The sequence below is a fragment of the Coregonus lavaretus genome (genome assembly GCF_964263955.1).
Source record: "Coregonus lavaretus genome assembly, chromosome: 13".
Taxonomy (NCBI): Eukaryota; Metazoa; Chordata; class Actinopteri; order Salmoniformes; family Salmonidae; genus Coregonus; species Coregonus lavaretus.
In genome coordinates, this window is record NC_140000.1 from 43,484,687 (window position 1) to 43,500,996 (window position 16,310).

Below are 16,310 nucleotides of genomic sequence, written 5' to 3' on the forward strand. Positions count from 1 at the left end.
TGGGTGAGAACCTCCTTCCCTCAGCCAGGACATTGAAAATGGGTCGTGGATTGATATTCCAGCATGGCTCAAGAAGAGCACATTAAGGTCCTGGAGTGGCCTAGCCAGTCTCCAGACCTTAATCCCATAGAAAATCTGTGGAGGGAGCTGAAGGTTCGAGTTGCCAAATGTCAGCCTCGAAACCTTAATGACTTGGAGAAGATCTGCAAAGAGGAGTGGGACAAAATCCCTCCTGAGATGTGTGCAAACCTGGTGGCCAACGACAAGAAACGTCTGACCTCTGTGATTGCCAACAAGGGTTTTGCCACCAAGTACTAAGTCATGTTTTGCAGAGGGGTCAAATACTTCTTTCCCTCATTAAAATGCAAATCAATTTATAACATTTTTGACATGTGTTTTTCTGGATTTTTTTGTTGTTATTCTGTCTCTCACTGTTCAAATAAACCTACCATTAAAATTATAGACTGATCATGTCTTTGTCAGTGGGCAAACATACAAAATCAGCAGGGGATCAAATACTTTTTACCCTCACTGTAGACTTTCAACAAGAATGACGTCTGATATCCCTCTCCTCTCTTTCTCTCTCTCTCTCTTTCCCTCTATCCCACTTCCTCTCTTTCTTCTCTCGCCCTCTCTCTCGCCTCTCTCCTGTCCCCCAGCACTGGGATGCCTTTAAGTACATTACAGAGATTTTCATCCTGGTTCCGGCTCTGCTGGGCCTGAAGGGCAACCTGGAGATGACTCTCGCATCCAGACTATCCACCGCGGTAAGACACACACACACACACACACACACACACCAGCTTTTAAATACTGTTCAAACACACTTCTGCACACACACACCATCAAAAAGTATTTGCACATTCTGGATACAACACACTTCCACATGCTCTTCCACATGCTCTACTGCACCATAGCTATTTGAGAGCCTCCGCTTCTCTTACAAAGCCTGTTTTAAGATGTATATTAAGGTGGCTTCCTGGTTTAGGAGTTATGATGTCATTATTTTGAGTTACAGGATTAAAGACCATCATACATAGTAGTTATGTAGCATGTAGTAGTGGTTATGTAGCATGTAGTAGTGGTTATGTGGATGACGTTGGTTATACATAGTGGTAATGTCTCTAGTTTTACCTGAGACAGGCACTGCAGACTAAAGTAGTTTATCATGCTGGCTGTTGTCATGCCTGGGCTTGTCTTTATAGGCTTTTGTCTGGTAGGCCATATATCAGCCAGCAAATCTCTACTCCCAACATATCATTACTAGTCTCGTATTATCCTCTTTGTCAGGTGAAATGAGATGGTAGGGAACAGGGTGTACCTTACAAAGACACAACTTCCTTAGTAGGCTAAACCCCCCCAAGGAAAATGGTAATCTTTACTATCTTATATAATGGATTTTGCCTGGTGCCCCTTTGAAACTTCCATGCTTCTTTACCATGTTAAGATATGGTTAGAAGTTAAGCTATTAGTCTGTGGAGTTGTGTCCACTGCTGTAGAATAGCCTCTCACCCCAGGATCTAAGTCTTAAGAGCTTGTGAAACAGGATTTATATGAGAGAAATCTGCTGAGGCAGCGGCCTGTCTAGTTTTACCTATCATGGCTTCCCACCCCATCCCTCCTTTCCCTATGGAGTGAAGGAAGAAGGGAGGTTGTGTTTCCACTATAGGGATGGGCTGCTGGAATGGGCTGCAGACAGAACAGTGAACAGGCAGTCTGATGGCAAATTTGACGCTCCACCTCGATCTGAGAGCGCAAACAAGCTCAGAGAGAGAGAGAGAGAGAGAGAGAGGAATGAAGGGAGGGGGGAGAGGATACTCTGGAGGAAAGAGAAATGGAGGGGCAGAGGGTTTAGAGGGATTTAGAGAAAATAACTATTTTCTTGAAGGGAGGACAGTAGTGCCTGGGGCATGGATTTGATTGATGGACTGTTCTGTCCAGCAATTGTTTTTTAGATTCTTGTCTTTGGTTCAGAATCTAGTGTAAAACTTGTCATGTAACTGCAAAGAAAACAATCTCACTTCATCATATTTAATCTCTAACATATCTCACGTTCTCTCTCTCTCTCTCGTTTACACATACACACTCTCTCACACAGCATTACACTCTGGTTCTCCCATCTTCCTTCCTCGCTTTTTTCCTCCCTCTCTTTCTCCCCCTATTCAAATTATGTGGGGTCGGAGAAGTAGATGAAGTGACGGGACAGAATTCTCTCTTTGTTCAGTTTGGCCAGTTCCTCCTCTTTCCTCACAGATACACATTCACATCATTCTGTTCGGTCTCACACAGAGAAACTCAGTGTTGTGTTTCACTTGTTCCCTCAGCTCACTCCTTGTTCTCAAAACTAGAAACTGCTAAACTCTGCATACTTTTGCTAAGAAAACAAGAACAGTCACAAACCCTCCAATCTGAAACAATGCACTCAATTGAACATTGTGTTTAATTGAGTTGAATCATATTAGTTTGTAATCTGATGAACGGTGCCTACAAACTGTTCTAAGTAGTTTTTTATCTGTTTTGGTCTGTCCCTGTGCAGGTGAATGTGGGGAAGATGGACTCTCCCATAGAGAAGTGGAATCTGATCATAGGAAACCTGGCGCTAAAGCAGGTAAACACACACCACATAATAATAATAATAATAATAATAATAATAATAATAATAATATAATATGCCATTTAGCAGACGCTTTTATCCAAAGCGACTTACAGTCATGTGTGCATACATTTTTAGGTATGGGTGGTCCCGGGGATCGAACCCACTACCCTGGCATTACAAGCGCCATGCTCTACCAATTGAGCTACAGAGGACACACACACACACACACACACACAATGTCAGCTTCATAGACAGGAGCAATGTTACCTCATAAAAAATTTGCCACTGAGCAAATTTCAGGGCAAACTTGAACTTTGTGAAAATTCTGTGCAACTTCCACCGTGCGTTTACTGTGAACACTGAGGCTGTACCCACTTTAAGTTACAGTTTTAACAGTGGCCAAGTAGGTTACTATGGCTATTTGATCTACCGGGGTGGCCTACCATAAAAAACAATGGAGAAAATGCATCCCATAACATTTTAACATGGAAATAGCTGTTATATCATTCAGCCTACAGTAGCAGCCAATGTGTGGTGTTCAATGTAGGCCTACATTCCATGAGACTTAAAAAAACATGCAGGGCTTGACATTAATCTGTTTATCCACTTGTCCTTCAGACAAGGAGGTGACTGAAAATGTTGTTGTTTGATGCAGGAAACCAATTTACAAAATAAAATGTGTTATTATTCCCATAACATTATTACGGAGAATCAGACAAATTATGCTACCCTGTGCCTATTGGCTACTTAGCTTATTCAAGCCTGTCTCAAAATACAACACTGTCTCTTAATAAATAAAAAATGCTCTTTACCTGACTCGCTTTTCAAAGATGTCTATGTATACGTTTTGTGCTCTTGTAGGAAGCAATCACACCCATATTGCTAACTACAAATTATCTATAACTGGGCTAATAACTCACTAACTAACAAAGGATATTAACAAAATGTGCACACGTGTGCTACATTCAATTCTCGCTTTGATCTCAAAACATCTGCTCACGACCGCTAATGCTGTAAACACAGTCCAGTTCAAAGTAAATGGCACAGATTAATATATGGCAATGGTCTATTTGCATGTAGGCCTACTGCAACTCTGATTGGTTATGCTGCATAGGTCTGTGTAGAGTACGGGCTGAGTCGTGCGTGTCAATGCAATAGAATCCTACTCCAATGCGTTCTGCCTACAACAAAATATATTGCATAGTTAGTTTTGTTTCGGTATGTTGCGTTGAAAGGGGCTAATAATGCGTTGATACGATCACAATTGCCACAGTAAAGGGAAACGTTGATACAGTGAGGGAAAAAAGTATTTGATCCCCTGCTGATTTTATACGTTTGCCCACTGACAAAGAAATGATCAGTCTATAATTTTAATGGTAGGTTTATTTGAACAGTGAGAGACAGAATAACAACAAAAAAATCCAGAAAAATGCATGTCAAAAATGTTATAAATTGATTTGCATTTTAATGAGGGAAGTAAGTATTTGACCCCTCTGCAAAATATGACTTAGTACTTGGTGGCAAAACCCTTGTTGGCAATCACAGAGGTCAGACGTTTCTTGTAGTTTGCACACATCTCAGGAGGGATTTTGTTCCACTCCTCTTTGCAGATCTTCTCCAAGTCATTAAGGTTTCGAGGCTGACGTTTGGCAACTCGAACCTTCAGCTACCTCCACAGATTTTCTATGGGATTAAGGTCTAGAGACTGGCTAGGCCACTCCAGGACCTTAATGTGCTCTTCTTGAGCCACTCCTTTGTTGCCTTGGCCGTGTGTTTTGGGTCATTGTCATGCTGGAATACCCATCCACAACCCATTTTCAATGCCCTGGCTGAGGGAAGGAGGTTCTCACGCAAGATTTGACAGTACATGGCCCCGTCCATCGTCCCTTTGATGCGGTGAAGTTGTCCTGTCCTCTTAGCAGAAAAACACCCCCAAAGCATAATGTTTCCACATCCATGTTTGACGGTGGGGATGGTGTTCTTGGGATCATAGGCAGCATTCCTCCTCCTCCAAACACAGCGAGTTGAGTTGATGCCAAAGAGCTCCATTTTGGTCTCATCTGACCACAACACTTTCACCCAGTTCTCCTCTGAATCATTCAGATGGTCATTGGCAAACTTCAGATGGGCATGTATATGTGCTTTCTTGAGCAGGGGGACCTTGCGGGCGATGCAGGATTTCAGTCCTTCACGGCGTAGTGTGTTACCAATTGTTTTCTTGGTGACTATGGTCCCAGCTGCCTTGAGATCATTGACAAGATCCTCCCGTGTAGTTCTGGGCTGATTCCTCTCCATTCTCATGATCATTGCGACTCCACGAGGTGAGATCTTGCATGGAGCCCCAGGCCGAGGGAGATTGACAGTTCTTTTGTGTTTCTTCCATTTGCAAATAATCGCACCAACTGTTGCCACCTTCTCACCAAGCTGCTTGGCAATGGTCTTGTAACCCATTCCAGCCTTGTGTAGGTCTACAATCTTGTCCCTGACATCCTTGGAAAGTTTGGAATCTGATTGTTTGATTGCTTCTGTGGACAGGTGTCTTTTATACAGGTAACAAGCTGAGATTAGGAGCACTCCCTTTAAGAGTGTGCTCCTAATCTCAGCTCGTTACCTGTATAAAATACACCTGGGAGCCAGAAATCTTTCTGATTGAGAGGGGGTCAAATACTTATTTCCCTCATAAAATGCAAATCAATTCATACAATTTTTGACATGCGTATTTCTGGATTTTTTTTGCAAATAAATTTATAACTCTTTTTTTTTTTTCTGTCTCTCACTGTTCAAATAAGCCTACCATTAAAATTATAGACTGATCATTTCTTTGTCAGTGGGCAAACGTACAAAATCAGCAGGGGATCAAATACGCTTTTCCCTCACTGTAGTGGTAACAGGGTAAACTCTAGAACAGTGGTCACCAACCTTTTCTGAGTAAAGATCAAAATGCACTCAGATTTTTATTTCTCTTGCATTTCATAGATATAACAATTTGTTGCTTCAGGTCCTGAGCTACAGGCAGTTAGATTTGGGTATGTCATTTTAGGCGAAAATTGAATAAAAGGGTCAGATCCTTAAGAGGTTAACCAATTAAAATCAGTACTGTAGCAATGATGTTTGTGCAGTAAGCTATAGGCCCAATACATTATCACCGCATATTGGCTTTGCTTGAATTGCCCTGCCAATGCATTGCTTTTCAGGCCATTTCAAAATTAATTATATTTCAAAATTTGAGGTAGGCTATATGATCACACCGGTAATAGATCCGTTGTTGTATTACTTGTGAGGCACATTTTAAATAATTAGCTTTTTATTTTACTGGGCTGATTGATGGTGCCTGCATTTGATGGTCAGTCTCAGCGGAGGGAGAGAGCATCAGACTGAGGGTCCGCCTCTCAGCATCCGTCCACTCTCCCTTTCTTCCACTGACCAAAAAGGGAGAACATCTTCCAGCTGATGGCGAAACTCGAGTCGCACAGCATTATTTCTGCCTCATTCACACGTTCATGTTGTTCCTCCTATGAACAGAGAAAGTATTGATATTAGATACACTTTGCTACTCATTCAATACTGCTGCAGTGCTGAATGGCTATGTTGACAGTGCTGAGTAAGAACTTAAACAAGAACTCACTCTTAAAAACAGCAGCTCTTTGCTGTATTCATTGACAGTCTCTCTCTAGTCATGATTTTAAACGTTTTGAAGTCTCACAGTATCAACTTTGCTGCAGCTTTCTTTTATGCCTGCTAGTTACTGCAGACGGTAATCTGAGCCATCCGATTGGCCAGCAGTAGGTAGCCTAATAGTGCACTTGATTTGCTCGCCGGGCCCGCCGGGAAGGCAGAGTTTGTACCTTTTAGATACATGAAATGGTTCAAAATGGCAACAGTTCGCCTACCCGACACGCAGGGCAGCTGAATCAGGTGCACCTACCGTCAAAAGCCCGAGACGAAGAAAAAATAAAAATAGGAACACAAGGCTTTATCGTTGGGTTTTTACAGAAATGTTTGGCGATCAAATAGGAATGCCTTGGAGATCGACCAGTCGATCGCGATCGACCAGTTGGTGACCACTGCTCTAGAAAGTTGAGTGAAGTTCAATTTCGTGCTTCTCTCGGTGAGCTAATATTTGTTCTGCGCGGCAGTCCGGGGGGATCTTCGTGCCCACGTGCAATTTAGAGGGAACATTGGCGAGCTGTTGGATTTGTGCCATTATCTCCATATGAATCTGTCTATCTGCGTAGTATGTGTACTTCTGGTTAGTACTTTTGGTAATTATTGACTGAGTGACTGATAGTGTTAAAGCACACAGTGTTTAATGGCCCCTTGAGGAAGTGTCCTCAATGTTGATAGTGTATCATATAATAGGAAAACATTGTTAGAAAAGCAGTTTTATGTTATTCCTGTTAACACTGCCCCAACACCTCTCCCTTTCTCTCATTCACTATATTCCTTCTCCCTCTGTCATCCTCTCTCTCTCTCTCTCTCTCTCTCTCTCTCTCCTACTCTCTCTCTCTCTCTCTCTCTCCTACTCTCTCTCTCTCTCTCTCTCTCTCTCTCTCTCTCACTCTCTCTCTCCTACTCTCTCTCTCTCTCTCTCTCTCCTACTCTCTCTCTCTCTCTCCTACTCTCTCTCTCTCTCTCTCCTACTCTCTCTCTCTCTCTCTCCTACTCTCACTCTAGGTACAGGCTACAGTAGTAGGTTTCCTGGCGGCGGTGGCAGCGGTGGTTCTGGGTTGGATCCCAGAGGGGAAGTTCCAGATGAGTCATGCCGTGCTGCTCTGCTCTGCCAGCGTGGCTACTGCCTTCATAGCCTCTATGTTGCAGGGTACAGACACACACAGCTAGATAAGCACACACACATACTCTGATATGGGATAGGCACAGTCAGACAGTCAAACAGTCAAAGCCCCACCTCATAACACATATTATCACCTACTGCTGATGGGTCTCATGCTATACATTAGTAGCAAACACACACATGGATGGTTGAGATATGTGCAGGCATGTCCCCCTGACCTCTGTACCCTCTGAACCCCAGGCTTCATCATGGTGGGGGTGATCGTGGGCTCCAAGAAGACGGGCATCAACCCCGACAACGTGGCTACGCCCATCGCCGCCAGCTTCGGTGACCTCATCACCCTGGCCATCCTGGCCTGGATCAGCCAGGGGCTCTACAACTGCCTGGGTAAGAGGAGGAAGGTTTGCACTGGATATTTCCAGATGGTAATAAAAGACACAAAACCAGTAAACTATTTTTTACACTCTATATTGAGTTCACAATCCTTCACATTATCCTTCCTCTTTTTATGTTTCATTTCCTCTTGAAAAAAGGTGAAAATGCTCAATAAATCTGGCCAACAGTGTAAAGATATGGTCCATTTGGAATCAGACTGTGCATCTTTCAACCACTAGATGGCGCTCTTACGCAGTTATTTATTGTCATTACTGGTAGTTCATCAGAACAGACCATATCTTTCTTTCCTTCTCTCACTATTCCCCCTCTCCCTCTCTCCTTCTCGCACTCCATAGTCCATATTTAATTCATGCCCAGCCTCACACGCGCTTCCTCGCGTTACATTACCCAACACAGTGGACCAGCAAGCGTTTCCTTTGGAAAGTGTAGCTAACTAACCATGACGTGTCTGAGCCCTATGAAACAAGCATTCATCAACAGACCAGAGACTAAAAATCTATGAAAGGCTACAGTAAAACCTCTGAGATAATTTAATAGAGGAGTTGTTCATATTTTCATACCAGCTCAGTGCAGTAAATCTGTCTGGCCTTGCCTTGCCTGGTGGTGTAGCACAGGCTGTGTCCCAAACGGCACCCTATGCCCTATGGGCCCTGGTCAAAAGTAGTGCACTACATAGGGAATAGGGTGCCGTTTGGGACGTAGCCACAGAGGACAGTGTCTCTGTTGTAAGGGCCAGCCGTGTCCGTCCCGTCCACTGTGTTCTGCCTTATTGGACTAATGTGCCGTTTACTCAGCTAAAGTTAATCATTTTAGCCTGGTGTACACAGATATCCAGGGGACTATATATACACACAACCAAGGCCACGGGCCACGGTTGGCTACTGCAAACCTTTTATTTTAAGACCTACAGTTGAAACGTGGAGAGGGAATGGCGAACCACAATGGCACCCAGAGCCAAGCCTAAACCCAGGGACTGGCGGCTATACCTGGGCCATCATGACTGGGACTATTACCCAATTCTACCCACTGGGACGACATAGAGCTCCTTCTCTCTGTTTTAGATCTATGTCTTCAGGGGGTTTATCATGAGGGCTGTTAAGTGTCTGGAATGGGATCATGGTGAGGGGAACATCTGGTAACCAGAGGGGGATGATTGAGTTACATGTCTCACTACTAGACACTATAACCAGAGGGGGATGATTGAGTTACATCTCACTACTAGACACTATAACCAGAGGGGGATGATCATCTCACTACTAGACACTATAACCAGAGGGGGATGATCTTCTCACTACTAGACACTATAACCAGAGGGGGATGATCATCTCACTACTAGACACTATAACCAGAGAGGGATGATCATCTCACTACTAGACACTATAACCAGAGGGGGATGATCATCTCACTACTAGACACTATAACCAGAGAGGGATGATCATCTCACTACTAGACACTATAACCAGAGGGGGATGATCATCTCACTACTAGACACTATAACCAGAGGGGGATGATCATCTCACTACTAGACACTATAACCAGAGGGGGATGATCATCTCACTACTAGACACTATAACCAGAGGGGGATGATCATCTCACTACTAGACATTAAGCAGGTGTTTTCCCCTTCTCTATTTCTCCAAAATGACTGATTCAGTGCTTTAATAATCATTTGTGATTCAGTGCTTTAATAATCATTAGTGATTCAGTGCTTTAATAATCATTAGTGATTCAGTGCTATAATAATCAATTAGTGATTCAGTGCTATAATAATCATTAGAGTGATTCAGTGCTATAATAATCATTAGAGTGATTCAGTGCTATAATAATCATTAGAGTGATTCAGTGCTTTAATAATCATTAGTGATTCAGTGCTTTAATAATAATTAGTGATTCAGTGCTTTAATAATCAATTAGTGATTCAGTGCTATAATAATCATTAGAGTGATTCAGTACTATAATAATCATTAGTGTGATTCAGTGCTATAATAATCATTAGGGTGATTCAGTACTATAATAATCATTAGTGTGATTCAGTGCTATAATAATCATTAGAGTTTGGCCGAAGAGGAAGTGTGTGTGTGTACATTCAAATTTCAGTATATAGTAGATCCATCCAAGGATAGTGTCTTGATAGTGAGTGATGATCTGTTTCTCAGGTCTATAAGTTAGATATGTCCTGTTCTGTAGCTACTGTACTGAGTCATACAAATACAGGACTTCTCCTTTGGTTTGTTATGGATCTCAGTTTTCTTGCTCCCTGCCCTGTGTCACGCTGTCTTTCCTGGGAAGAGGAGGGACAGAATCTCCCCCCCTGCCCTGTGTCACGCTGTCTTTCCTGGGAAGAGAAGGGACAGTATCTCCCCTCCTGCCCTGTGTCACGCTTTCAGTATCCCCCCTGCCCTGTGTCACGCTTTCAGTATCCCCCCCCCCCCCGCCCTGTGTCACGCTGTCTTTCCTGGGGAGAGGAGGGACAGTATCTCCCCCCCTCCTCTTGCAGCTGAAGCTGATAAATGGTGTTTGTTGTTGTAACTCCCACCAGTAGGTGGCCTCTTTATTTGGGGATTACATCTGTTTTTAACTCCTCCCTTTCCTCTCTGTCTCTCTGTTTTTTTTTTTTAAACCCCCTTTTTCTCCCCAATTTCGATCTTGTCTCATGTATTTTATTCCTCTTCTGTTAGTTTTAAATTCTGCATCGTTGGGAAATGGTTCTTAAGCATGAATTTCACTGTAAAGTCTGCACCAGTTTTATTCGGCGCATGTGATAAATACAATTTGATTTGTCAATCTCTCTCTCTGTCTGTTTGTCTGTCTCTGTATGTAGACTCTCACCCGTACGTGTCGTCCCTGGTGTGTGCCTTCTTCCTGTCTCTGACTCCAGTGTGGGTGGTGATCTCCTCCAAACACCCGGCCAGCCGCACCCTGCTCTACTCCGGCTGGGAGCCTGTCATCACTGCCATGGTCATCAGCAGGTGTGGATGCACTCACTCACTATCATAGAGAAATAGCAACAGACTATTGTACATTCACATGATGAGAATGAGACCACCATTTAATGTGTGAATGTTCTGTGCTCTGCAGTATCGGAGGACTCATCTTGGACAAAACAGTGTCTGACCCGAACCTGGCTGGCATCGTGGTGTACACCCCTGTCATTAACGGTGAGACACAATATCACTGACTGATTAAAGACACACTGTGTGGGTTTACAATGTGACTGACACACTGTGTGGGTTTACAATGTGACTGACGCACTGTGTGGGTTTACAATGTGACTGACACACTGTGTGGGTTTACAATGTGACTGACACTGTGTGGGTTTACAATGTGACTGACACACTGTGTGGGTTTACAATGTGACTGACAATGTGCACCAAACTAAACTAAACACAAACCTATCTGTCTCTGTATAACTGCTAATGCCACCCTCCTCCCATCCTTACCGGGGGACCGTTGCCAAGGCCGTTGTTAATGAGAGACATTTAACTAGATGGAAGACGACTGTGTGCCTCTTAATCAATGTTTCTGCCGAGATGTCTACAAATCATGAAATGGCTGGGTGATCTAGGAAGTGTGTATGTGTGTGTGTCAGCGTGTGTAGGGGGACCACACAGACAAATGACTCTGGGGCTAGTAAAGAGAGGTTTCATCACCAACCCTGCAACTATCTGGGATTTACAACACATGGAGGTGGTAACTATCCTATAGGGAGGAGATGACTAGACTGAGCCTTTGATGCTTTCACTCTGAACATGCACAGTTCCTCTCTTCAAAACTAGAGACAGAATATAAGAAGGGAGGAGATGAGTGAAGCTGGTAAAGGAGAGGAGAGGGGAGGAGAGAGCTGAGAACTGAATTGGGGGAATGGAAGGATGGGAGAGGGAAAGGAGACTGGAATGGGAGAAAGGAAAATAGAGAGGAAATGAGGAGAGGCATGCAGACTGTCCGTCTGTTGCCCCAGAGCTACTCAGATGGGGTGGGAGACGGGACCCCCTGTGGTCTACTCCCTCCGTCAGACCCAGTGACCCACATTACAGCAGCTAGCCCCCCTGCTGAGGTGTAACCACCATACTCCCCAGACCTCTGGAGGGGCGAGAGGTGAGGGAGAAGGGGGATTGAGTGGTGGACAGGAGATGGATGAGAGGTGGAATGAGGAGGGTGGGGCATTCTATTTAGCCGCAACATGGAGAAGTTAAATGTCTCCCTGTCTCTCCACTGACAACAAAGATTGGATTAAGTGACCATAACCAGGCAGCAGAGGTGTCTGTCCTCATTTAGGTCTGCCTGATCAGGATAACAAGCACAGGAGGGGAGATGAGCCCAGCTACCCCAAAATATACCCCTCCCCAAAACACAACCCCTTTGGGACTGTGCCTCTTTGGGTACTTTTGGAATGCCCAAACTCTCTTTCTGTCTCACTGACCACAGCCTCTCTCCTCTCCTCCTCTACTTTCTGTCAGTGTTGTCTGTCTCATACACTATTCTGGGTTGGAGTGGTTGTCTGGTCTGCCCACCTGGAAGCTGTGAGTGTTTGTACATGAGCCATACTGCATGGCTAGACTACTCTGAGTCATCAGACTGAGAGTAGCGTGTGTGTGGATATAAATAGCCTTGTCCTGTTGTTCTCATGATAAATGTTCCTCTGCTTGATAGAAATTACAGTCTACATGAGGAAGCTGAGCAGAATTAAATGGGGCACGCTGTCAGTCTCTTTTTTCCCTCTCTCCCCCCCTCTCCCCCCCCCCCCCCCCCTCTCCTTTTATCTCTTTCCCCATACTTTCCCTGTCTTTGTCTATCCCCACCTCTCTCTCTCTCTCTCTCTCTCTCTCTCTCTCTCTCTCTCTCTCTCTCTCTGTGTGTAATGCCGTTTTCCCACACAGTAATATGTATTCATTGTGTCTCAGACTTTGTCGATGCATCAAAGGCCAGGCTGATGTGTTGAGTAATGCACTGAGACACAACACAGCCTGGCTGCATTCCAAACCAAAACTCACACCCTTCCCTCTGTCCTAATGGATATGGAAGGACTTGATATGTGAAAGTACTATGACAGAAACTACAGTACACCCCCTGCCCTTTGAAGGGAGAGGTTGTGCTACCTCAGGTCTGTGAGTGGAAGGCATTAACTGTTTAGGGAAGGATACAAATATGGGTCCTCACATTTCTCTCTTACCCTAACTTCTGTTCTATTCTCAGCTGCCTACAATCAGCTCCAACCCTAAGCCTGCCTGTTCTGTCTGTTCTCCAGGTATTGGGGGGAACCTAGTAGCTATCCAGTCCAGCCGCATCTCCACTCACCTGCACTTCCACAGTGCTCCTGGGGAGGTACCAGAGGAAGCCAAGGGCTGCTACTACCCCTGCCGCACCTTCTGTGGCACAGGTAAAGCACCTAACCAATACTCACTTAAACTGTGGAAATGTGATCTGTTTTAAACAGGGCATCCTACAGGACAGATTGCTTAGCATAGAGATATTTCTCGCCCTCTTCTCTCCCTCTCGCTGTAATTTTAAGACATAGATTGTAGGTGCTGCAGAAGGCACTATGTTAAGTCACTACCCCATAATTATCCCCAGTCAGTGTTTAGGCTGACAGATACACAGGTTATGAACCGTCTTAGCATCTATTTTATTGTTAGACTAAGTTGCACAGTTCAACTCCTCTCGTCCCTTCGTCTCCTTTCTCTCAGGAGCCAATCACCGTTCGGCCCAGGTGCTGCTCCTATTGGTGCTCCCGGGTCACCTGATCTTTCTGTACACCATCCACCTGATGAAGAGCGGCCACACCACCCTGACGCCCATCTTTATGACCGTCTACCTGGCTGCCGCCCTCTTACAGGTTAGTGGTGTGTGCGTGCGTCCGTGTTTGTGTGCGATGCGACGGTGAAGGATAGTTCCTTTGCAAACTATCCTTAGTCTGCAAGTTCCTTTTCCAACTTTGACCTTGTTCTGAGCTTGAAAGTTCACTGGCTGACATTACTTTCTATTAAAAGCTGTTATTTTGCGAGACACTACTATTATTGTGATGCTATCACAAGGGAGCTGTGTTCAGAGGCCCTCTTTCACTCTGCTTTCTTAAACATTTAAACATAAATGAACCACACATGATGAACGTGAACTTGAGATGAGAGTGCTCCTTCCTAAGGATTTTCCAGTGACATTTGAAGGAAAATCAGGTGCGGCAGGTAACCTAGCGGTTAAGAGCGTTGGGCCAGTAACGAAAGGTCGCTGGTTTGAATCCCCAAGCCGACTAGGTGAAAAATCTGTCTATGCCCCTGAGCAAGGCACTTAATCCTAATTGCTCCTGTAAGTCGCTCTGGATAAGAGCGTCTGCTAAATGACAAAAATGTTTATGTAAAAATATGTGTGTCCTAAGCATTCCTAGAGCTCTGTGGTTTTATCCCTGAAGGAGTCTGACTTGTGTGTGTTTTCTTTAACTGTTTTGATGGCATTAGGATCGATTATGGAATCAAAGGCTCAGAATGTGAATTGGTGCTTTTACTGCTATAGGTGTACCATGGCATGCCACGACTGTCTGGAATGTGTGTTATTTTCTAGGTGTGTGTTTGCTCTCCGCCTCTATTTTCTTTAAAGTGGTTTGTTGTACACAGCAAGACCTAATTGCCATTCTGGGAGTCTTGAATCTGTGGAACTTCGCTTTGATAGTCTGGGGTCAATGCTTACTACAACAGGAAGGAAGACATACAGTGGGGGAAAAAAGTATTTAGTCAGCCACCAATTGTGCAAGTTCTCCCACTTAAAAAGATGAGAGAGGCCTGTAATTTTCATCATAGGTACACGTCAACTATGACAGACAAACTGAGAATTATTTTTTCCAGAAAATCACATTGTAGGATTTTTAATGAATTTATTTGCAAATTATGGTGGAAAATAAGTATTTGGTCACCTACAAACAAGCAAGATTTCTGGCTCTCACATACCTGTCACTTCTTCTTTAAGAGGCTCCTCTGTCCTCCACTCGTTACCTGTATTAATGGCACCTGTTTGAACTTGTTATCAGTATAAAAGACACCTGTCCACAACCACAAACAGTCACACTCCAAACTCCACTATGGCCAAGACCAAAGAGCTGTCAAAGGACACCAGAAACAAAATGGTAGAACTGCAACAGGCTGGGAAGACTGAATCTGCAATAGGTAAGCAGCTTGGTTTGAAGAAATCAACTGTGGGAGCAATTATTAGGAAATGGAAGACATACAAGACCACTGATAATCTCCCTCGATCTGGTGCTCCACGCAAGATCTCACCCCGTGGGGTCAAAATGATCACAAGAACGGTGAGCAAAAATCCCAGAACCACACGGGGGGACCTAGTGAATGACCTGCAGAGAGCTGGGTCCAAAGTAACAAAGCCTACCATCAGTAACACACTACGCCGCCAGGGACTCAAATCCTGCAGTGCCAGACGTGTCCCCCACTTAAGGCAGTACATGTCCAGGCCCGTCTGAAGTTTGCTAGAGTGCATTTGGATGATCCAGAAGAGGATTGGGAGAATGTCATATGGTCAGATTAAACCAAAATATAACTTTTTGGTAAAAACTCAACTCGTCGTGTTTGGAGGACAAAGAATGCTGAGTTGCATCCAAAGAACACCATACCTACTGTGAAGCATGGGGGTGGAAACATCATGCTTTGGGGCTGTTTTTCTGCAAAGGGACCAGGACGACTGATCCGTGTAAAGGAAAGAATGAATGGGGCCATGTATCGTGAGATTTTGAGTGAAAACCTCCTTCCATCAGCAAGGGCATTGAAGCTGAAACGTGGCTGGGTCTTTCAGCATGACAATGATCCCAAACACACCGCCCGGGCAATGAAGGAGTGGCTTCGTAAGAAGCATTTCAAGGTCCTGGAGTGGCCTAGCCAGTCTCCAGATCTCAACCCCATAGAAAATCTTTGAAGGGAGTTGAAAGTCTGTGTTGCCCAGCGACAGCCCCAAAACATCACTGCTCTAGAGGAGATCTGCATGGAGCAATGGGCCAAAATACCAGCAACAGTGTGTGAAAGCCTTGTGAAGACTTACAGAAAACGTTTGACCTGTGTCATTGCCAACAAAGGGTACATAACAAAGTATTGAGAAACTTTTGTTATTGACCAAATACTTATTTTCCACCATAATTTGCAAAATGGGATTTTCTGGATTTTTTTTCCTCATTTTGTATGTCATAGTTGACGTGTACCATGATGAAAATTACAGGCCTCTCTCATCTTTTTAAGTGGGAGAACTTGCACAATTGGTGGCTGACTAAATACTTTTTTCCCCCACTGTATATGTTAGTTGCCATTACTCTTTAACTTCATTTAGTGAGCCTTTTAACACTGTAAGATACTATAAGCAGGAGGGTATATGATATCATTATTACAGTATTCATAGATTGAGAAGAGATGGGAGAGAAGAGCAGGCCATAGTTGTTTTAGAGCAGTGGTTCCCAACCAGGGGTACTAGGACCCCTGGGGGTACTTGGCCTTTCCACAGGGGGTACTTGAGGTGACTCATGAGACCATAGGTCTACTG

General features: G+C 44.2%; 1 protein-coding gene across 2 annotated transcripts in view; it reads left to right on the plus strand.

The window, feature by feature from the left end:
- Positions 1 to 16,310, plus strand: part of LOC311140439 (solute carrier family 41 member 2-like) — a 41,082-nt gene that overhangs the window by 3,152 nt on the left and 21,620 nt on the right. For both annotated transcript variants that reach the window (XM_084175498.1, XM_084175499.1), the window contains exons 3-10: positions 660 to 767; positions 2,537 to 2,608; positions 7,271 to 7,415; positions 7,629 to 7,775; positions 10,606 to 10,753; positions 10,863 to 10,942; positions 13,030 to 13,161; positions 13,469 to 13,617. In XM_084175498.1, the coding sequence (XP_084031624.1) occupies positions 660 to 767; positions 2,537 to 2,608; positions 7,271 to 7,415; positions 7,629 to 7,775; positions 10,606 to 10,753; positions 10,863 to 10,942; positions 13,030 to 13,161; positions 13,469 to 13,617 (981 nt within the window). The remainder of the gene's footprint in view (positions 1 to 659; positions 768 to 2,536; positions 2,609 to 7,270; positions 7,416 to 7,628; positions 7,776 to 10,605; positions 10,754 to 10,862; positions 10,943 to 13,029; positions 13,162 to 13,468; positions 13,618 to 16,310) is intronic.